Source organism: Rutidosis leptorrhynchoides, chromosome 2 (assembly GCF_046630445.1).
Source record: "Rutidosis leptorrhynchoides isolate AG116_Rl617_1_P2 chromosome 2, CSIRO_AGI_Rlap_v1, whole genome shotgun sequence".
NCBI classification, from domain to species: domain Eukaryota; kingdom Viridiplantae; phylum Streptophyta; class Magnoliopsida; order Asterales; family Asteraceae; genus Rutidosis; species Rutidosis leptorrhynchoides.
The window spans coordinates 246,824,668-246,848,804 of record NC_092334.1 but is presented as its reverse complement, the minus strand read 5'-3'; the positions used below and the strand labels follow the sequence as shown (position 1 = coordinate 246,848,804).

At 34.1% G+C, this 24,137-nt stretch overlaps 1 protein-coding gene across 1 annotated transcript; it reads left to right on the top strand.

Annotated features, from left to right (window-relative positions):
- The first annotated feature begins 19,481 nt into the window (after nt 1-19,481).
- Nucleotides 19,482-20,639, top strand: LOC139888629 (uncharacterized). The gene is made up of 3 exons (XM_071871627.1): nt 19,482-19,796; nt 20,296-20,439; nt 20,598-20,639. Exons 1-3 carry the CDS (start codon nt 19,482-19,484, stop codon nt 20,637-20,639), a joined length of 501 nt encoding a protein of 166 aa, XP_071727728.1.
- The last annotated feature ends 3,498 nt before the right edge of the window (nt 20,640-24,137 follow it).

Here is a 24,137-nt window from a genome sequence, read left to right as displayed (position 1 = left end):
TCCGGGAGCATTCGAAGATGAGGAAGAGAAGATCGACGCGTTTGTGAAAGGATTACCGGAAAGAATCCAAGAAGATATAAGTTCACACGAGCCCGCCTCCATACAACAGGCATGTAGAATGGCTCACAAACTAGTGAACCAGATTGAAGAAAGAATTAAAGAACAGACTGCTGAAGAGGCCAATGTGAAGCAAGTCAAAAGAAAGTGGGAGGAAAACGGTGATAAGAATCACCAATACAACAACAACAGCAATTACAACAATAATCGCAACAATTATCCCAACAATCGCAACATCAATCGCAACTACAACAAACGGCCCAACAACAACAACAACAACAACAACAGCAACTACAACAATCATCCCAACAACAATAATAACCGCAACAACAACAACAATCAGAAGCAACTATGCCAAAGGTGTGAAAAGAATCACTCGGGGTTCTGCACCAAATTTTGCAACAAGTGTAAAAGAAATGGTCATAGCGCGGCGAAGTGTGAGGTCTACGGACCAGGGGTTAATAGAACGAAAGGAACAAATGGTGTCGGAACGAGTAATGGCGGAGCAAGTAGTGTCGGAGCAAGTTATGCCAATGTAGTTTGTTATAAATGTGGAAAACCAGGCCACATTATTAGAAATTGCCCGAACCAGGAGAACACGAATGGACAAGGCCGTGGAAGAGTTTTCAATATTAATGCGGTAGAGGCACAGGAAGACCCGGAGCTTGTTACGGGTACGTTTCTTATTGACAATAAATCTGCTTACGTTTTATTTGATTCGGGTGCGGATAGAAGCTATATGAGTAGAGATTTTTGTGCTAAATTAAGTTGTCCATTGACGCCTTTGGATAGTAAATTTTTACTCGAATTAGCAAATGGTAAATTAATTTCAGCAGATAATATATGTCGGAATCGAGAAATTAAACTGGTTAGTGAAACATTTAAGATTGATTTGATACCAGTAGAGTTAGGGAGTTTTGATGTGATAATCGGTATGGACTGGTTGAAAGAAGTGAAAGCGGAGATCGTTTGTTACAAAAATGCAATTCGCATTATACGAGAAAAAGGAAAACCCTTAATGGTGTACGGAGAAAAGGGCAACACGAAGCTACATCTTATTAGTAATTTGAAGGCACAAAAACTAATAAGAAAAGGTTGCTATGCTGTTCTAGCACACGTCGAGAAAGTACAAACTGAAGAAAAGAGCATCAATGATGTTCCCATTGCAAAAGAATTTCCCGATGTATTTCCGAAAGAATTACCGGGATTACCCCCACATCGATCCGTTGAATTTCAAATAGATCTTGTACCAGGAGCTGCACCAATAGCTCGTGCTCCTTACAGACTCGCACCCAGCGAGATGAAAGAACTGCAAAGCCAATTACAAGAACTTTTAGAGCGTGGTTTCATTCGACCAAGCACATCACCGTGGGGAGCTCCTGTTTTGTTTGTCAAGAAGAAAGATGGTACATTCAGGTTGTGTATCGACTACCGAGAGTTGAACAAACTTACCATCAAGAACCGCTACCCACTACCGAGAATCGACGACTTATTTGATCAACTACAAGGCTCTTCTGTTTATTCAAAGATTGACTTACGTTCCGGGTATCATCAAATGCGGGTGAAAGAAGATGATATTCCAAAGACTGCTTTCAGAACACGTTACGGTCATTACGAGTTTATGGTCATGCCGTTTGGTTTAACTAATGCACCAGCTGTGTTCATGGACCTTATGAACCGAGTGTGTGGACCATACCTTGACAAGTTTGTCATTGTTTTCATTGATGACATACTTATTTACTCAAAGAATGACCAAGAACACGGTGAACATTTGAGAAAGGTGTTAGAAGTATTGAGGAAGGAAGAATTGTACGCTAAGTTTTCAAAGTGTGCATTTTGGTTGGAAGAAGTTCAATTCCTCGGTCACATAGTGAACAAAGAAGGTATTAAGGTGGATCCGGCAAAGATAGAAACTGTTGAAAAGTGGGAAACCCCGAAAACTCCGAAACACATACGCCAGTTTTTAGGACTAGCTGGTTACTACAGAAGGTTCATCTAAGACTTTTCCAGAATAGTAAAACCCTTGACTGCATTAACGCATAAAGGGAAGAAATTTGAATGGAATGATGAACAAGAGAAAGCGTTTCAGTTATTGAAGAAAAAGCTAACTACGGCACCTATATTGTCATTGCCTGAAGGGAATGATGATTTTGTGATTTATTGTGATGCATCAAAGCAAGGTCTCGGTTGTGTATTAATGCAACGAACGAAGGTGATTGCTTATGCGTCTAGACAATTGAAGATTCACGAACAAAATTATACGACGCATGATTTGGAATTAGGCGCGGTTGTTTTTGCATTAAAGACTTGGAGGCACTACTTATATGGGGTCAAAAGTATTATATATACCGACCACAAAAGTCTTCAACACATATTTAATCAGAAACAACTGAATATGAGGCAGCGTAGGTGGATTGAATTATTGAATGATTACGACTTTGAGATTCGTTACCACCCGGGGAAGGCAAATGTGGTAGCCGATGCCTTGAGCAGGAAGGACAGAGAACCCATTCGAGTAAAATCTATGAATATAATGATTCATAATAACATTACTACTCAAATAAAGGAGGCGCAACAAGGAGTTTTAAAAGAGGGAAATTTAAAGGATGAAATACCCAAAGGATCGGAGAAGCATCTTAATATTCGGGAAGACGGAACTCGGTATAGGGCTGAAAGGATTTGGGTACCAAAATTTGGAGATATGAGAGAAATGGTACTTAGAGAAGCTCATAAAACCAGATACTCAATACATCCTGGAACGGGGAAGATGTACAAGGATCTCAAGAAACATTTTTGGTGGCCGGGTATGAAAGCCGATGTTGCTAAATACGTAGGAGAATGTTTGACGTGTTCTAAGGTCAAAGCTGAGCATCAGAAACCATCAGGTCTACTTCAACAACCCGAAATCCCGGAATGGAAATGGGAAAACATTACCATGGATTTCATCACTAAATTGCCAAGGACTGCAAGTGGTTTTGATACTATTTGGGTAATAGTTGATCGTCTCACCAAATCAGCACACTTCCTACCAATAAGAGAAGATGACAAGATGGAGAAGTTAGCACGACTGTATTTGAAGGAAGTCGTCTCCAGACATGGAATACCAATCTCTATTATCTCTGATAGGGATGGCAGATTTATTTCAAGATTCTGGCAGACATTAAAGCAAGCATTAGGAACTCGTCTAGACATGAGTACTGCCTATCATCCACAAACTGATGGGCAGAGCGAAAGGACGATACAAACGCTTGAAGACATGCTACGAGCATGTGTTATTGATTTCGGAAACAGTTGGGATCGACATCTACCGTTAGCAGAATTTTCCTACAACAACAGCTACCATTCAAGCATTGAGATGGCGCCGTTTGAAGCACTTTATGGTAGAAAGTGCAGGTCTCTGATTTGTTGGAGTGAGGTGGGGGATAGACAGATTACGGGTCCGGAGATTATACAAGAAACTACCGAGAAGATCATCCAAATTCAACAACGGTTGAAAACCGCCCAAAGTCGACAAAAGAGCTACGCTGACATTAAAAGAAAAGATATAGAATTTGAAATTGGAGAGATGGTCATGCTTAAAGTTTCACCTTGGAAAGGCGTTGTTCGAGTTGGTAAACGAGGGAAATTAAATCCAAGGTATATTGGACCATTCAAGATTATTGATCGTGTCGGACCAGTAGCTTACCGACTTGAGTTACCTCAACAACTCGTGGCTGTACATAACACTTTCCACGTCTCGAATTTGAAGAAATGTTTTGCTAAAGAAGATCTCACTATTCCGTTAGATGAAATCCAAATCAACGAAAAACTCCAATTCATCGAAGAACCCGTCGAAATAATGGATCGTGAGGTTAAAAGACTTAAGCAAAACAAGATACCAATTGTTAAGGTTCGATGGAATGCTCGTAGAGGACCCGAGTTCACCTGGGAGCGTGAAGATCAGATGAAGAAGAAATACCCGCATCTATTTCCAGAAGATTCGTCAACACCTTCAACAGCTTAAAATTTCGGGACGAAATTTATTTAACGGGTAGGTACTGTAGTGACCCGAACTTTTCCATGTTTATATATATTAATTGAGATTGATGTTTACATGATTAAATGTTTCCAACATGTTAAGCAATCAAACTTGTTAAGACTTGATTAATTGAAATAGGTTTCATATAGACAATTGACCACCCAAGTTGACCGGTGATTCACGAACGTTAAAACTTGTAAAAAACTATATGATGACATATATATGGTTATATATATAGTTAACATGATATTATGATAAGTAAACATATCATTAATTATATTAACAATGAACTACATATGTAAAAACAAGACTACTAACTTAATGACTTTGAAACGAGACATATATGTAACGTTTATCGTTGTAACGACATTTAATGTATATATATCATATTAAGAGATATTCGTACATCATAATATCATGATAATATAATAATTTAAAATCTCTTTTGTTATTATAAACATTGGGTTAACAACATTTAACAAGATCGTTAACCTAAAGGTTTCAAAACAACACTTACATGTAACGACTAACGATGACTTAACGACTCAGTTAAAATGTATATACATGTAGTGTTTTAATATGTATTTATACACTTTTGAAAGACTTCAATACACTTATCAAAATACTTCTACTTAACAAAAATGCTTACAATTACATTCTCGTTCAGTTTCATCAACAATTCTACTCGTATGCACCCGTATTCGTACTCGTACAATACACAGCTTTTAGATGTATGTACTATTGGTATATACACTCCAATGATCAGCTCTTAGCAGCCCATGTGAGTCACCTAACACATGTGGGAACCATCATTTGGCAACTAGCATGAAATATCTCATAAGATTACAAAAATATGAGTAATCATTCATGACTTATTTACATGAAAACAAAATTACATATCCTTTATATCTAATCCACACACCAACGACCAAAAACACCTACAAACACTTTCATTCTTCAATTTTCTTCATCTAATTGAACTCTCTCAAGTTCTATCTTCAAGTTCTAAGTGTTCTTCATAAATTCCAAAAGTTCTAGTTTCATAAAATCAAGAATACTTTCAAGTTTGCTAGCTCACTTCCAATCTTGTAAGGTGATCATCCAACCTCAAGAAATCTTTGTTTCTTACAGTAGGTTATCATTCTAATACAAGGTAATAATCATATTCAAACTTTGGTTCAATTTCTATAACTATAACAATCTTATTTCAAGTGATGATCTTACTTGAACTTGTTTTCGTGTCATGATTTTGCTTCAAGAACTTTGAGCCATCCAAGGATCCATTGAAGCTAGATCCATTTTTCTCTTTTCCAGTAGGTTCATCCAAGGAACTTAAGGTAGTAATGATGTTCATAACATCATTCGATTCATACATATAAAGCTATCTTATTCGAAGGTTTAAACTTGTAATCACTAGAACATAGTTTAGTTAATTCTAAACTTGTTCGCAAACAAAAGTTAATCCTTCTAACTTGACTTTTAAAATCAACTAAACACATGTTCTATATCTATATGATATGCTAACTTAATGATTTAAAACCTGGAAACACGAAAAACACCATAAAACCGGATTTACGCCGTCGTAGTAACACCGCGGGCTGTTTTGGGTTAGTTAATTAAAAACTATGATAAACTTTGATTTAAAAGTTGTTATTCTGAGAAAATGATTTTTATTATGAACATGAAACTATATCCAAAAATTATGGTTAAACTCAAAGTGGAAGTATGTTTTCTAAAATGGTCATCTAGACGTCGTTCTTTCGACTGAAATGACTACCTTTACAAAAACGACTTGTAACTTATTTTTCCGACTAGAAACCTATACTTTTTTTGTTTAGATTCATAAAATAGAGTTCAATATGAAACCATAGCAATTTGATTCACTCAAAACGGATTTAAAATGAAGAAGTTATGGGTAAAACAAGATTGGATAATTTTTCTCATTTTAGCTACGTGAAAATTGGTAACAAATCTATTCCAACCATAACTTAATCAACTTGTATTATATATTATGTAATCTTGAGATACCATAGACACGTATACAATATTTCGACCTATCATGTCGACACATCTATATATATTTCGGAACAACCATAGACACTCTATATGTGAATGTTGGAGTTAGCTATACAGGGTTGAGGTTGATTCCAAAATATATATAGTTTGAGTTGTGATCAATACTGAGATACGTATACACTGGGTCGTGGATTGATTCAAGATAATATTTATCGATTTATTTCTGTACATCTAACTGTGGACAACTAGTTGTAGGTTACTAACGAGGACAGCTGACTTAATAAACTTAAAACATCAAAATATATTAAAAGTGTTGTAAATATATTTTGAACATACTTTGATATATATGTATATATTGTTATAGGTTCGTGAATCAACCAGTGGCCAAGTCTTACTTCCCGACGAAGTAAAAATCTGTGAAAGTGAGTTATAGTCCCACTTTTAAAATCTAATATTTTTGGGATGAGAATACATGCAGGTTTTATAAATGATTTACAAAATAGACACAAGTACGTGAAACTACATTCTATGGTTGAATTATCGAAATCGAATATGCCCCTTTTTATTAAGTCTGGTAATCTAAGAATTAGGGAACAGACACCCTAATTGACGCGAATCCTAAAGATAGATCTATTGGGCCTAACAAACCCCATCCAAAGTACCGGATGCTTTAGTACTTCGAAATTTATATCATATCCGAAGGGTGTCCCGGAATGATGGGGATATTCTTATATATGCATCTTGTTATTGTCGGTTACCAGGTGTTCACCATATGAATGATTTTTATCTCTATGTATGGGATGTGTATTGAAATATGAAATCTTGTGGTCTATTGTTACGATTTGATATATATAGGTTAAACCTATAACTCACCAACATTTTTGTTGACGTTTTAAGCATGTTTATTCTCAGGTGATTATTAAGAGCTTCCGCTGTCGCATACTTAAATAAGGACAAGATTTGGAGTCCATGCTTGTATGATATTGTGTAAAAACTGCATTCAAGAAACTTATTTTGTTGTAACATATTTGTATTGTAAACCATTATGTAATGGTCGTGTGTAAACAGGATATTTTAGATTATCATTATTTGATAATCTACGTAAAGCTTTTTAAACCTTTATTGATGAAATAAAGGTTATGGTTTGTTTAAAAATGAATGCAGTCTTTGAAAAACGTCTCATATAGAGGTCAAAACCTAGCAACGAAATCAATTAATATGGAACGTTTTTAATCAATAAGAACGGGACATTTCATTAGGTGCCAACATGACGTTCGAAATCAAGGAATTAATGAGGGAGCGCTATCCTTCAGTATTTATTATTATTTAATGATGTGGTTAGGACCAGTTCGTGACAAGGCTCACAGAATAGGTTTGTTTATTTAAATTATTCGCTAGGGTCACCTAATGATGTATGAAAGATATCATATAACTGATAAATACACGTGTGTTGTGGGGTATGGGATTTAATCCCAAATTAAACGACTAGAATGTTAAGCTCTATCTCATTTCCTCCATTAGAACATCACCTCTACTCTCGTTCTTTACCATCTTCACCTACCAAACCCTAGATTTCAAATCCTTGTTCTTGAACTAGAATCTTTTATATCATCGTGTTCTTTGTGATTTACTAATTCTATCAAGGTGAGAATCAAAACATTTATGCTTTCATGTTTGAGAAAATGATGATTTTGTGTTAGGTTTTACAAAAAACTGTAATTTGGGTCAAATTGGTTAGATTTTGTATTGTTTTAGTCAAAATCTTGTGGGTTTATGTTTCTACATGTTTAGTGTCTTTGATTTGGTCAGTTTTGAGGTCATAATCGAGCTCTAGAGCAAGTATTGCTGAATTTTGGGTGAAACCCGTAGCTGAGTTCAACTTCAACTGCAGATGGCCGAGTGTCTCTTGACACTCGACCGATAGTCTCGACCATCAACCGAGTGTGTAGACCCAAGGCCGAGTGTGTCTGTAAGGACCATCAACCGAGTGACTACACACTCGGCCGAGTGAGTGTGGACAGTCGGCCGAATGTCTCTGATAGACGACCGAGGGTCTTTAGCAGTGGAAAAGATTACTAGCTTTTGATATTTAGCCGTTATGCTGCCCGTTTGTGTATTGATGATTATGATGTTATGACTAACTTATTTACATGTCTTTATCAGGAGAAAAGGAGAAAGAGAAGGTTCTGTGATTAGATAGCTGAACACCTTCTCGTTTGCTGGTAATCGGTGAGTGGAACTAACTAGAGATTGATAGCATAGAGTAGCTTGTTATTCTAAGATTTCCATGCTTGTTAGAATTAACATGCTACTACTGTGATGACTCGATGTTAGTTGATGGTTATCGATGGAGCCTAGTCATCCCAATCTTGTGGTAACCTAATATGATAGGAGAGATCAACCTGCGGGTTGGGTTCCTCATGTGGTTGCCTAATTAGAATCTTTGTGGTTTATGTTTGAATGACGCATTCATCGCGTGTGGATGATTTATGCAGCACGGTATGTAGGAGGAACTTCCGGTAAACCCCAGTCCAATCAACTGGTGGTTAATGGTTCAGCCGGACCGCCAGAGTCTCTGTTGACTGAACTACTGGGTAATGCTTATGTGTTGGACTATGTGACATGATTAGTATGAAGGTTTATATATGCTATTATTACCTGTAGTTAGTTGAAATCACTTAGCTTCATGCTAATTCCCCTCCATCTCCTCCCTGCAGTTTGTTAGCTTATGTAGACATTGCTTTTGGGGAGAAGACCGGCATGAAGATGTTACTTTTGACCAGACTTAACTCTGATGTTACCTTACTTTGTTTTAAAACTGAATGTGACCAGAGTTAGCTTTGATAAAAATTAACTTTGAACTGTGTCTTATGTAGATACGTCTTTTCAGGTTAAATATGTATTTTACTATAGTGACATGTGGCACCGGTTGAACTAAATTAACATTAGTTATAAGTTACATTGGGTTTAATTAATATAATGCTTCCACAACGTATTTACCAAAAAAATATATATATATAGCGGTGTCAAACCTACGATGGATCTTGCTTTTACAAGAATTTGGTATATAGATTAAAGACAAGAAAGGAGCAGAGAAGGTCACAATAGATCATCTTAGTCGCTAGAAAATATGGCGGTGGAACAACTTGCTGAACAATATATCAGATACAAATTTATGGAAGAACCGCTTAAGAGCTTAGGACAAGCTGAAATACGATCAGAATTCAGTGATACCCCTTGGTACTAAATCAATCAAACTTTATAGGGTTTAGTAATCATTTACGCCCACCGATTCTTACAAAGATAAATCTAACATTTTTAGTTTTAAGTTTGAATTAAATTTTTAATTATATTTAGAATCATATCTATACTTGTATGTTTATCCACTTTAACTTCTTAATTAGCCAAACTGATGCCCTTGTCTACATTAATATTATAGTGCATAAACATTAAGTTAAGATTTAATGATGAAATATTAGATGGATGAAGTTTTTATGACAATCATGTCCATGAAATTTGGAGTTTAAGTGCAATAAGAATAAGCTCTATACCTTCAGTGGTCCATGCTTATTATACCATATGGTAGAGGCTATAAGTTTGTAATCGTTTCACAATTTTTGGTATAAAAAAGATATATAAGATAATTTACAACGAGCTTTTCTTTTCTTGAGTTTCATGTATGAACTCTTAAAAGTATTATTAGTATAATAATAACTTTTCATTTTGTCATGGGTGGAATGCATAAGCATTCTTAATTGATGGATGATGGTTTTTATTATTATGAATTTATACACTTTAATATTAATGAGTGAATCTTGAAAAACCACTTTGGGTCAAACTAAGTCAAAAGCCACAAGCATTAAATATAAAAGTTAAGTATACTTAAAATTTTAATTTAAACTGATTATTTCTTTGTAAAAATAAGTGTTTGAATAAAAACTAAACAAGATAAAGTAAGATTCAAATTTAGTATTAATAACCTAAAATAAGGTAGGAGTGGTAATTAAGTTTCATTTGGATTTTCTAAAGGCTAAAGCTTCTAAAGGTAACTAACTGGAGCATTCATACTTTATACTTAGTACTCATGACCTGGGTAACTGGCTTAAAAAGGTGTAAGATTAAAAAGGCTAACATAATTTAAAAATCCTAAATTCTTCTTTGTCATTTACATAAGGTTTCTCCTTTTATATACGTGAAATGCTAGAAAAAATTTAATTGTACCATTTTTGCACATTTTGTACTTGCTTTATATTTTGAAGTGTATTTCAATATCTCCTATCCCACACTTAGAAAGTTGCAATGTCCCCATTGCATATAATTTAAAAAGAGAACATAAGTATAAGTGAGAAAATAAAAGCAAGTCTCCCCTTTTCGAGCTTATAATGTAGTCAGGAAGCATCTTTATCTGCTTCATTAGTCGCCTTTTCTTCGAGTCATCAGAATCACTGTCGTATACTTATGACAAATAAAGAACCATAATAGAAAAATTATAATAATCCTAATAAGTTCCATGCATAAAATAATAAAAATATAAATGCAGTTATTACAGACCAATAATACGAATTATTAGAATAATAATAAAAATGTATGAGATAATGATAAAATAACAGAAATCATCATGGGAACATCCTGGTTTCTTCCTCCTCCTCCTCATATGCTCTTATCTAGGCTAAGGCAGAAGCACAATCATGATGAGCTGGTGAGAATGCAACATCTGGAGAGTACGGCGGTGGCGACTCATAATAAGTAGGGTCAAAGGGCTCAATACTTGGGTAACGATCATAGTACCTCTCATCATTATGGACTCCCTACTACACCGAGTAATCTCCTCGTCCAAACTCATTCCTAGTGTCCCTCCTATGCTCATCAAACGCATCCCTATCCGCTTGGCATTTAGCCATCAACTCATTATGATGTCTCTCCATCAAATACCTCATCCCACCTTGATTAGTGTTTAGGGCTGTCATTATCTCAATCACCCGAGCCAGATACTTCGGACCACCATGACCACCACCTCTACAACCCTCCCTCGTACGACTACTAGATGCCTCAGCATACGGCACATGCTGTTGGTGCATAGCAGGCATCAACAGACCCACAAGCTGAACATATGGAACAAACGTCTCATTCGGCCCACACAAAAGAACGTTCCTATTTAACCATATCCTCTCACCAACAATCCCAACCTTAGCATCAAGCGTACCAAAACCAGCAACCTGAATCCCTAGCCACTAAGCAATACATGATACAAAATGACCACCACAAATGACACTCATCTGCTTCCTCCCCCTAGCTCCATGCATAAATAATCAGCTACACCATAAGGAATGTTAATCGGCTACCGGTTAAACATCTGAGTCAAATACCAACACTCTCGCTGAGTCATCTTCTTAGTATTTTCCTTTCTCAAGGAGATTATGTGAGAGAGAAGGGCCTATAAGCATTGCATATACAGGAAAGCAATGTGCTTCCGCCTAATATCATGCCAAGAAAATCAAGATCAGGAATCCAAACTGCCTCTACACATCATTATAATCGAACGCCTCTAAATTAGGCCCCGGCTGGCCATGTATAGCATTAGTAGACAAGAAATCCTCAAACCAAGCAGCATGAGCATAATCTCCATAAATAACTAACTCCTGCGCAATATTAACCATACTCATCAATTGCTGTCGACAACCTAAACGGAACTGAAAGAAAGAAACATTTGTCACACTTTGGAAATGATGGTAACAAGCAGCTGTAGCTAATAGCTCATAAATCAGAACATGATAAATCGACATGCTCAAACAAAATAGATTAAACCACTCCTCTATAACAACAGGCATCGCCCCTCCCATCAGCCAGCGTAACCAAATACTCAGTACGCAAAATCTCACGAAAGTGATTCAACACCCCAGCAGAGTTCAAGGCCGACCAATCTATCACATACGGTGCTAACATGGGCTGACGTAACATTCTCTTAAGCCTAACCGCAATGACACAAATCCTAGGATCATCTTGAGTAAATCTTAACCATTCGTGCAATGAAGCCCAGTTAATCTGAATTTCAGCCTCCTCGGGTTCCTGTATGTTTCTAACTCTCTGTTTTAACACAAATTAACAAACATTAAAAATAAAAATAAACAAAATCTGTTTTAATATCCAAGCCGGCGGCTTAATCTGACCATGTCGGCTGCTTCATAACCTGCTAAGATCTTTCAATTTTTTCAATATGTTTTAATCAATTTAACGGTAACATTAATTTTGTTCGTGGAGATGAAGATGAAACCGACGGCTTAAGATACAAAGCTGGCAGCTTTATGTGCTTTTTAAAATTAATTATTCAATTTTAGGGTTGAACATTTATATATTCGGATTACATATTCTAAACGTAGATTTCTAAACAATTCCTAACAAATCTTAGACATACAAACTAGCAAACAGCAAAGAATTCGAATTTTATGAATGATTTCAGCGGCTTCAATAGACAATGCCCAGCGGCTTTATGGCAGTTGTAGAGTAAGTTCATGGCAGTTTTCATTTTGACAGAAAAATAAAAAGATAACAATGCAGATTTAAAAATTGAAACTTACTCTTCCAGCCATGGAGATTTTAAAGGTAGATGAAGAAAACTTGCAAATTTTGAAGTTTGAGAGTATTTTTAAAAGTTGTGGATGAAGAAAATGAATAGAGAGGGAGATTAGGGTATTATAACCGTTCACAGTCCAAGCCAACAGCTTCGACTGACATGTCAGTGGCTTACTGGTCAAAAGGTGTTTTATGATTGGACGGTGGCAGCTTTTTGTAGAATTGACGAAGCCGGCGGCTTCACTATCCTAGCCGGCGGCTTCCCAAGATTTCTAAGTTTTTGAATTTAATAGAATTTAATATTAATATACAAACTTTACAAACAGAAATTATTGTTTTTAAGAATTTATAAAACTGCGGGTAATTACTTCCCCTACTGGGAGGTGATCTTTCTCAAAATAGATTTTTAATTGATAACCATTAATTTTAAAAACTTCACCCTTCTTATTATATAATTCAACATATTCAGTTGGAAATGATTGTTTAACTGTGAAAGGACCTAACCATCTAGAACGTAGCTTACTAGGAGAAAATTTGTATTTTGATTGAAAAATTAGAACTTTATCTCCTATTTGAAAACTCTTAATGTTTTTAATACGAGCATCATGACATTTTTTAGTTTTCTCTTTAAAGGATAATGAGTTTTTGTAAGCAAAAATTCTAAGTTCGTCGGGTTGATTCTATAGTAGAAGTCATTTTTCTCCGGCTTCCTTACAATCTAGGTTGCATTGTTTTAATGCCCAATAAGGACGATGTTCAATTTCTACCGGTAGATGACAAGCTTTTCCATAAACTAACCTAAAAGGAGTAGTTCCTATAGGCATTTTAAATGCAGTACGACAAACCCATAATGCATCATCTAATTTTCGAGACCAGATTTTACGATTATTTTCAACGGTTAGCTCAAGAATTCTCTTTAATCCATGATTAGTGTTTTTAACTTGACCACTTGTTTGAGGATGGTAAGATGTAGAGAAATGATGATTAACTCCATATCTTTTTAGAACTTTTTCGAGTAGTTGATTAGCGAAATGGGTTCCACAGTCACTAATTAAAGCTTTAGGAAAACCAAATCGATAAAATAATTTCTTTATAAAATCAACCACTACTCGTGAATCGTTCTTACGAAGAGCTTTTGCTTCAGCCCATTTAAAAACGTAGTCAACTGCTACCAGAATGTATTTGTTTTTCTCGAAATAAGGAAATGGTCCCATGAAGTCAATACCTCACATATCAAATATTTCGCATTCTTGAATATTCTGACGGGGCATTTCATCATGTTTAGAGAAGTTCCCTCCTCTTTGGCATGCATCACATGTTTGAAGTAGTTTATGAGCATCTCGGAATATGGTAGGCCAATAAAATCATGCATCGAAAACTTTGCGAGCCGTGTAGTTAGCACCAAAATGTCCTCCCCATGCCCTACTATGGCATTGTAATAGGATTTCATTTGATTCTTTACCATGAAAGAAGCGGTGAGTAAATTGATCGGGACCTACTTTGAACAGGTAAGGATTTTCCCAAAAGTGGTGTTTCAAATCAGAGAAGAATTATTTTCTTTGCTGATAATTAAAATCTTTTCTTAATTGTTTATAAGCTAGATAATTTGCAAAGTCAGCAAATCACGGATAAGATTCATCTGAAATCATCATTAGGCATTCATCAGGAAATGTGTCATGAATTTCTTCTAGTTTATCTAGATTTGGATTTTCTAGACGTGAAAGATGATCTGCTGCAAGATTCTCAGCTCCTTTCTTGTCAATAATTTGCATATCAATTTATTGTAAGAGGAAAACCCATCGTTAGAGTCGAGCTTTAGAGTCGGGTTTATTAAGTAAATATTTAAGAGAAGAATGATCAGTATAAATTGTTACTTTGTTCATTATTAAATATGGTCGAAATTATCAAGGGCAAAGACTATAGCTAAAAGTTCTTTTTCGGTAGTGGTGTAAATTAATTGAGCTCCGGATAATGTTTTACTAGCATAACAGATTGGATGGAAATGTTTATCTTTTCGTTGCCCTAAAACAACTCCTAATGCGTAATCACTAGCATCACACATAAGTTTGAAAGGTTTAGACCAATCGGGTGATATAATGATAGAGAAAGCTTTCTTGCAATCATCGTTAAATTCGAAGGGAGCGTCTTTTTCTAAAAGTTTGTTTATTGACGAGCAATTTTAGAGAAGTCTTGAATAAAACGTCCATAAAATCCCGCATGTCCTAAGAAACTCCGAATAGATTTAACATTAGTAGGTTCAGGAAGATTAGAAATGACTTTGATTTTTGCTTTATCAACTACAATTCCTTTATTAGAGATTTTGCGACCAAGAACATTACCTTCTTTCACCATGGAATGACATTTTTCCTAGTTAAGAACAAGGTTTGTGTTTTCACAACAAGCAAGCATTTTATCAAGCTTGGACAGGCAAGAATCAAAGGATGTTCCAAAGACAAATAAATCATCCATATAAACTTTTACAAAATCTTTCACCATGTCGTGAAAGATAGCTGTCATACATCTTTGGAAAGTGCCAGGGGCATTACATAACCCAAATGACATTCTTCGATAGGCGAGAGTGCCAAAAGGACAAGTGAAAGTATTTTCTCTTGATCCTTAGGATCAATCGAAATTTGAAAATATCCAGAGAAACCGTCCAAGAAATAGTAGTATTCCTTTCCAGCTAATCTTTTAATCATTTGATCTATGAATGGAGGAGAAAAGTGATCTTTTCGAGTAGTTTCATTTAGTTTATGGTAATCTATACAAACTCGCCAACCAGTAATGGTTCGAGTAGGAATTAATTCATTATTTTCATTTAGGACAACAGTGGTTCCTTCTTTTTTAGGCACACACTGAACTGGGCTAACCCATTTGCTATCGGATATTGGATAAATTATTCATGCATTTAATAATTTTAAGGCTTTCTTTTTTACTACTTCCGCCATATTAGGATTTAAACGACTTTGTCTTTGAATAACGAGTTCTGATTTTTCTTCTAATAAAATTTTATGAGTACAGAATGTGGGATCAATTCCTGGAATATCAGAAGTCTTCCAAGCGAAAGCCTTCTTATGCTTTTTTAGAACGTTTAAGAGTTGTTCTTTTTGAATTTTAGATAATTCAGAGGAAATGATTACAAGAAGTTCATAATTGTTTTTTAAAAAAGCATATTCTATGTGAAAAGGTAATTCTTTTAATTCTAATTTCGGTGGAGCTTCAAGGGAATGTTTTATTCTTAATTCATCAGTTATAGGTTCATGTTCATCTTCTATTAATTTATTTATTTCACCGTTCATTAGTTCCTCAAATTCATCATCAAGGTTTTCTTCTTTGATTTCACAAACAAATTCATTTGTGTCTAAAAATTCATCAATTTCTTCTTCAATACATGACTCTACGTATTTTACAACAGGACAAGTGAGGACAACATCAAGTTGATTTTTTAAAGTAATTCTATCGTCACCTGTTCCCAAGCTATATGTATTAGTTTGCATTTGAAATTCAAAAGAGAATGTTCTTAAAAATGGTAGACCTAATATCATAGGTATTTTATCATTTTCTTTCATTTCTCAGATTTTGAAATCGGCGGGAAAAGTGAATTTATCAATTTTTATGGGTATATCTTCCGCTACGCCTAACGGGTAATTAAAAGAGCTATCGACCAAACAGATGGACATTCTTGTTAGAGTTAGTCCTCCTAGACCTAACCTTTTATATAAAGAATATGACATTAAGTTTATACTAGCACCAGTATCTGCTCATGCTTGGTATATTCTAGAATAGAATTATTAATCGAGCATGAAACGAAAATACTTCCGGAACTTCATAATTTTTCAGGTATGTCAAAATTTTGAAAAATAGCTTTACATTCTCTTATTATAAATTTAGAGTATTTCTCCACATCTTTCCCTTTATTAGATAAAAGAGTTTTTGAATATCTTCCATAATTTGGGTTTTCTTTTAATAAATCTATTACAAGTATATTAACATTTATTTTATTAAATATATTGGCGAAGTTTTCAAAATGTTTTTGTTGTTTTTCCTTTCTAATTTGTTGACTGTATGGAACAGGTTCTAAGGGTTTATCAATCTTAGGTGGCATAACTTCTTTAGGAGGAAGGTCATTAATACTTTCTTCATTACTAAGTTCCTTAGGTAGTTCTTGACTCTCCTCTTGATTATGCATAATAGGGTCATTTGTTGTTTTACCACTTCTAGTAGTTATAGCTTGAATTTCTTGATTACCACTAGGATTTTCTAGTGTATTAGATGGCAATATTCCAATTTCTCTAACAACAAGTTGTTTAGATAAAATTCTCATATCACTTTCCAAATTAAGTATTAAAGTTTGATGAGTATGATATAATTCGGAGATTTTATATAAAAATATATTTAATTAATTCAGTTTGTTTATATATATATATATATATATATATATATATATATATATATATATATATATATATATATATATATATATCACATTTTCTATTTCATTACTTATGATTTCATTTTGTATATTTGAAAAACATTTTCTTGCTCCATTGTTAAAATAGGTTTTTCTTTTAATTCTTTTAATTATTTTTCTAGAATTTCTATCTTATTTTGTACTGTAGTTATTTCATTCTTAGACTCAATTTTAGCTAACTCAGATATTAATTGTTGTACTTTTTCGGGTGATTTAGAATGAGCTGAACCACCAGCGGCATCAATTTCTTTTCTAGTAGTAATTGTTATATTATTATAAAATTGCATTAATCTTTGAACATCATTTAATCCTTGTTGAGGACATGATTTTAATAAATTTTCATATATAGTCCAAGTATCATATAATGTTTCTTGAGGGCTTTGTTTAAATTGAGTTATTTCATTTTCTAATCTTATCATTTTAGAAAGTGGGAAGAATCGTTTAAGGAATTTTTCAACCATTTGATCCCATGTAGATATTTTTCTTATAGGAAATTGATTAAACCAATCATTAGCTTCTCCCTTAAGTGTCCAAGGAAAAAGTATGAGATAAATTTGTTCATCTTCTATTTCGTTATATTTAAATCATGTGCATATACTAGTGAAATTACGAAGATGTTGGTAAGCATCTTCCATAATAGTTCCATTATTAGGCATTCTTCTTTAATTAAATCTAATATTTGTTTTTCAATAGTGAAATTAGTTTCAATAGTTGGTGGACTATGGCATTTCCATGAATTTTTCTTGAGGCTTTTTAATGATCCTCTATAGAAAGTTTAGAATTATTCATTATGAAGTTTTATATATTTTTTTCAATTTATTGAATTGTTCACCAATAAATGGCCGTCAACGTCTAGGTTCAGACAAGACCCATTAAATCGGAAGCCCAACAACTGTTCCCTAAAGGAGGACAGTCACTACTCACTTTTGGTGATTAATTAGTTTATGTTCTTATGATTCTACCGCGATCCCCGGCAGCGGCGCCAAAAATTTGATGTGTCAAAAGTGTGTGCAGTAGTGCTTAATCTTTTACTCCAACTTTTAAATTTATAATGTCTTAATTTACGTTTTACTTTTAACACCCTAATGAGCAACAATGTCATACCCCCAAATAGGGCCGGGGTAATATGACTTCACAATATCATAACAAAAGTATGTATAAACGAGAACAACTCTATATGAGACGTTTTAATTAAAAACCAATGTATTTATAACAGCGGAAAGTAATAAGTCATTACAATTGTAAACCTAAATGTTTTAATGCAATAATATGAGTGATAATATGCGGACTCCAAAAGCAGCAAAGTCCAAATAGCAAATAATCTTTAGCAATCTTCACCTGAGACAAAACATGCTTAAAGTGTCAACCAAAAATGGTTGAGTGAACAACAAAGGTTTAATAATTATAACAAGTTTTTAGACCACAAGATTTAATTATAAAGTTTAATCAGCTTATTAGTAGTACTGAGGTATATGATATCGAAACAAACCATAAGTTACCCTAAACACATCACGTTCGTGTTGTTGAATCATTATTATTTATCCATTGACCAGCGATCATCCGGATAGAGATGTCACTCTCAATAGCGCTACTCACAATAACTAAGCTTGCCAAAATTCCAGCAACTAACGATATCATGGCAGGAATTTAGCATGAATCAAAGCATGTTAGCACATTTTGAACTAATCAAATTAAAGTTTTCATGTACTTGTGTCTAAGCGTAAAATAGTTTGAAAGTAAGCATGTGTCTCACCCCAAAAGTTCAAAATAAATATATAAAGCAAGTTAAAAAGTGGGGCTATGAAGTTCACCTTAGCAGCAAGTAAGTAATTCCACGCAAGTCGTAAGAACGGAGTATGTAATCGGAGATCTCAACCTAGAGATATAATGTTTAATTAGTTAATGTCTAATAGACATAAGTTTGTTTATTAATATAGTAAACTATATTAACAGTGACCATTTTTTGAGAAAAGTTATTATTTCTCAAAAGTTTCTATATTTGGAAACTTATTATTTATGGAAAGCTTCTACTTATAGTAAGCTTCTAGTTTTAAGAATGTTCGGGTTATAATTCTTAACAAAGATGTTGTACAATCTTGCCCAAACTTCGTTACTACCATGCAAGTCACTCGAATGATCTATTGTTACCGAGCGGCCCAGAATCTCTTGACCAGAATCGAATTATATCTTTTCGCAGAAAGAATTGAATATTCGTCAACGGCGATGGCAAGAACTGATTTAAGACTATGATTGTGAGATTAAATATCATCCGGGAAAAGCAAATGTGGGCGCCGATTCAAAACCGTCCAATTAGTAGTTTTGAATGATGAAAACTTAAAGACTGAACAAATGACCAAAAGAAAATTTGACCTATACAATGATTATAGAGGATTAAAGTCCTATAAAGACCGCATTTGGGTACAATTTCTTAGAGATTTGAGGGATTTGATCCTTACAGAAGCACATAACTCTAGATTGACAGTGCATCTAGGTAGTATAAAGATGTATAGAGATTTGAAAAGATTGTATTGGTGGCCGACAATGAAGATAGATGTTGCAAATTTCTTTGAGAAATGTCATATTTGTGCGCAAGTTAAAGCAGAACATCAGAAGTTGTATGGGTCTCTTCGACAATTGGAAAATCCTCAGTGGAAATGGGATCATGTTACTATGGATTTTGTAACCAAGTTACCCCGAACTCAGAAAGGACATGACATGATCTGCGTGACAATTGGAAATTCCCCATGAAACCGCTTCATTGAGTGATTTGGCTTAGTTGTACTTGAAAGAGATCATTAGTCGACATGGTGTACCGTTGTCAATAGTTTTTGACAGGGATACTAGGTTTGTATTGAGCTTTTGGAATAGTTTACAACAAAATTTAGGTACACGAGTGAACCTAAGTACAACCTATCATCCACAGACAGACAGTCAAAGTGAATGAACGATTCAGACACTAGAAGATATGTTGAGAGCATGTGTTTTAGAATATTGTGGTTCTTGGGATTCACATCTTCCATTGATAGAGTTTTCTTACAACAATTCTTATCATTCGAGTATCGGAATGCCGCCGTATGAAATGTTGTAGGGTCGTAAGTGTAGAACTCCTACGTGTTGGTTAGAAGCTGGTGAGAAATAATTTGCAGGTCATGCAATTGTTCAGATAAACGCAGAAAAGGTTGAAATTGCACGTGAGAAATTAAAAGCAGCCAAAGATGGACAAAAAATGTATGCTGATCCGTGTAGACGTTCGATGACATTTGATGTAGGTGATCGTGTATACCTGAAAGTCTCACCGTGGAAAGGGGTTATCAAGTTCGGTAAACGTGGTAAGTTAGCGCCAAGGTTTATTGGGCGTTTTTCGATCAGAGATATTTTGAATGATCAAACTGTAGTCTTAGATCTTCCTTCCGAGTTAGCAGGACTTCACAATACGTTCAATGTGTGCTATTTGGGAAAGTGTAGAGTCGAAGACGAAAATCAGAAATTAGTCGAAGAGTCGATTAGAATAGTGGACAGGAAAGTCACCAAGTTGAGGAAGAAGCAGATTTTAATGTTGCTGGTTGAGTGGCGGCACAGCTTAGGTGTAGTGACCCGAACTTTTCCATGTTTATATATATTAATTGAGATTGATGTTTACATGATTAAATGTTTCCAACATGTTAAGCAATCAAACTTGTTAAGACTTGATTAATTGAAATAGGTTTCATATAGACAATTGACCACCCAAGTTGACCGGTGATTCACGAACGTTAAAACTTGTAAAAAACTATATGATGACATATATATGGTTATATATATAGTTAACATGATATTATGATAAGTAAACATATCATTAATTATATTAACAATGAACTACATATGTAAAAACAAGACTACTAACTTAATGACTTTGAAACGAGACATATATGTAACGTTTATCGTTGTAACGACATTTAATGTATATATATCATATTAAGAGATATTCGTACATCATAATATCATGATAATATAATAATTTAAAATCTCTTTTGTTATTATAAACATTGGGTTAACAACATTTAACAAGATCGTTAACCTAAAGGTTTCAAAACAACACTTACATGTAACGACTAACGATGACTTAACGACTCAGTTAAAATGTATATACATGTAGTGTTTTAATATGTATTTATACACTTTTGAAAGACTTCAATACACTTATCAAAATACTTCTACTTAACAAAAATGCTTACAATTACATTCTCGTTCAGTTTCATCAACAATTCTACTCGTATGCACCCGTATTCGTACTCGTACAATACACAGCTTTTAGATGTATGTACTATTGGTATATACACTCCAATGATCAGCTCTTAGCAGCCCATGTGAGTCACCTAACACATGTGGGAACCATCATTTGGCAACTAGCATGAAATATCTCATAAGATTACAAAAATATGAGTAATCATTCATGACTTATTTACATGAAAACAAAATTACATATCCTTTATATCTAATCCACACACCAACGACCAAAAACACCTACAAACACTTTCATTCTTCAATTTTCTTCATCTAATTGAACTCTCTCAAGTTCTATCTTCAAGTTCTAAGTGTTCTTCATAAATTCCAAAAGTTCTAGTTTCATAAAATCAAGAATACTTTCAAGTTTGCTAGCTCACTTCCAATCTTGTAAGGTGATCATCCAACCTCAAGAAATCTTTGTTTCTTACAGTAGGTTATCATTCTAATACAAGGTAATAATCATATTCAAACTTTGGTTCAATTTCTATAACTATAACAATCTTATTTCAAGTGATGATCTTACTTGAACTTGTTTTCGTGTCATGATTTTGCTTCAAGAACTTTGAGCCATCCAAGGATCCATTGAAGCTAGATCCATTTTTCTCTTTTCCAGTAGGTTCATCCAAGGAACTTAAGGTAGTAATGATGTTCATAACATCATTCGATTCATACATATAAAGCTATCTTATTCGAAGGTTTAAACTTGTAATCACTAGAACATAGTTTAGTTAATTCTAAACTTGTTCGCAAACAAAAGTTAATCCTTCTAACTTGACTTTTAAAATCAACTAAACACATGTTCTATATCTATATGATATGCTAACTTAATGATTTAAAACCTGGAAACACGAAAAACACCATAAAACCGGATTTACGCCGTCGTAGTAACACCGCGGGCTGTTTTGGGTTAGTTAATTAAAAACTATGATAAACTTTGATTTAAAAGTTGTTATTCTGAGAAAATTATTTTTATTATGAACATGAAACTATATCCAAAAATTATGGTTAAACTCAAAGTGGAAGTATGTTTTCTAAAATGGTCATCTAGACGTCGTTCTTTCGACTGAAATGACTACCTTTACAAAAACGACTTGTAACTTATTTTTCCGACTAGAAACCTATACTTTTTTTGTTTAGATTCATAAAATAGAGTTCAATATGAAACCATAGCAATTTGATTCACTCAAAACGGATTTAAAATGAAGAAGTTATGGGTAAAACAAGATTGGATAATTTTTCTCATTTTAGCTACGTGAAAATTGGTAACAAATTTATTCCAACCATAACTTAATCAACTTGTATTATATATTATGTAATCTTGAGATACCATAGACACGTATACAATGTTTCGACCTATCATGTCGACACATCTATATATATTTCGGAACAACCATAGACACTCTATATGTGAATGTTGGAGTTAGCTATACAGGGTTGAGGTTGATTCCAAAATATATATAGTTTGAGTTGTGATCAATACTGAGATACGTATACACTGGGTCGTGGATTGATTCAAGATAATATTTATCGATTTATTTCTGTACATCTAACTGTGGACAACTAGTTGTAGGTTACTAACGAGGACAGCTGACTTAATAAACTTAAAACATCAAAATATATTAAAAGTGTTGTAAATATATTTTGAACATACTTTGATATATATGTATATATTGTTATAGGTTCGTGAATCAACCAGTGGCCAAGTCTTACTTCCCGACGAAGTAAAAATCTGTGAAAGTGAGTTATAGTCCCACTTTTAAAATCTAATATTTTTGGGATGAGAATACATGCAGGTTTTATAAATGATTTACAAAATAGACACAAGTACGTGAAACTACATTCTATGGTTGAATTATCGAAATCGAATATGCCCCTTTTTATTAAGTCTGGTAATCTAAGAATTAGGGAACAGACACCCTAATTGACGCGAATCCTAAAGATAGATCTATTGGGCCTAACAAACCCCATCCAAAGTACCGGATGCTTTAGTACTTCGAAATTTATATCATATCCGAAGGGTGTCCCGGAATGATGGGGATATTCTTATATATGCATCTTGTTATTGTCGGTTACCAGGTGTTCACCATATGAATGATTTTTATCTCTATGTATGGGATGTGTATTGAAATATGAAATCTTGTGGTCTATTGTTACGATTTGATATATATAGGTTAAACCTATAACTCACCAACATTTTTGTTGACGTTTTAAGCATGTTTATTCTCAGGTGATTATTAAGAGCTTCCGCTGTCGCATACTTAAATAAGGACAAGATTTGGAGTCCATGCTTGTATGATATTGTGTAAAAACTGCATTCAAGAAACTTATTTTGTTGTAACATATTTGTATTGTAAACCATTATGTAATGGTCGTGTGTAAACAGGATATTTTAGATTATCATTATTTGATAATCTACGTAAAGCTTTTTAAACCTTTATTGATGAAATAAAGGTTATGGTTTGTTTAAAAATGAATGCAGTCTTTGAAAAACGTCTCATATAGAGGTCAAAACCTAGCAACGAAATCAATTAATATGGAACGTTTTTAATCAATAAGAACGGGACATTTCAGTTGGTATCCGAGCGTTGGTCTTAGAGAACCAGAAAATTTGCATTAGTGTGTCTTATCGAGTTTGTAGGATGCATTAGTGAGTCTGGACTTCGACCGTGTTTTCTTTAAAAATGATTGCTTAACATTTTTGTTGGAAACTATATATTTTTAACATATGAATATTATGTG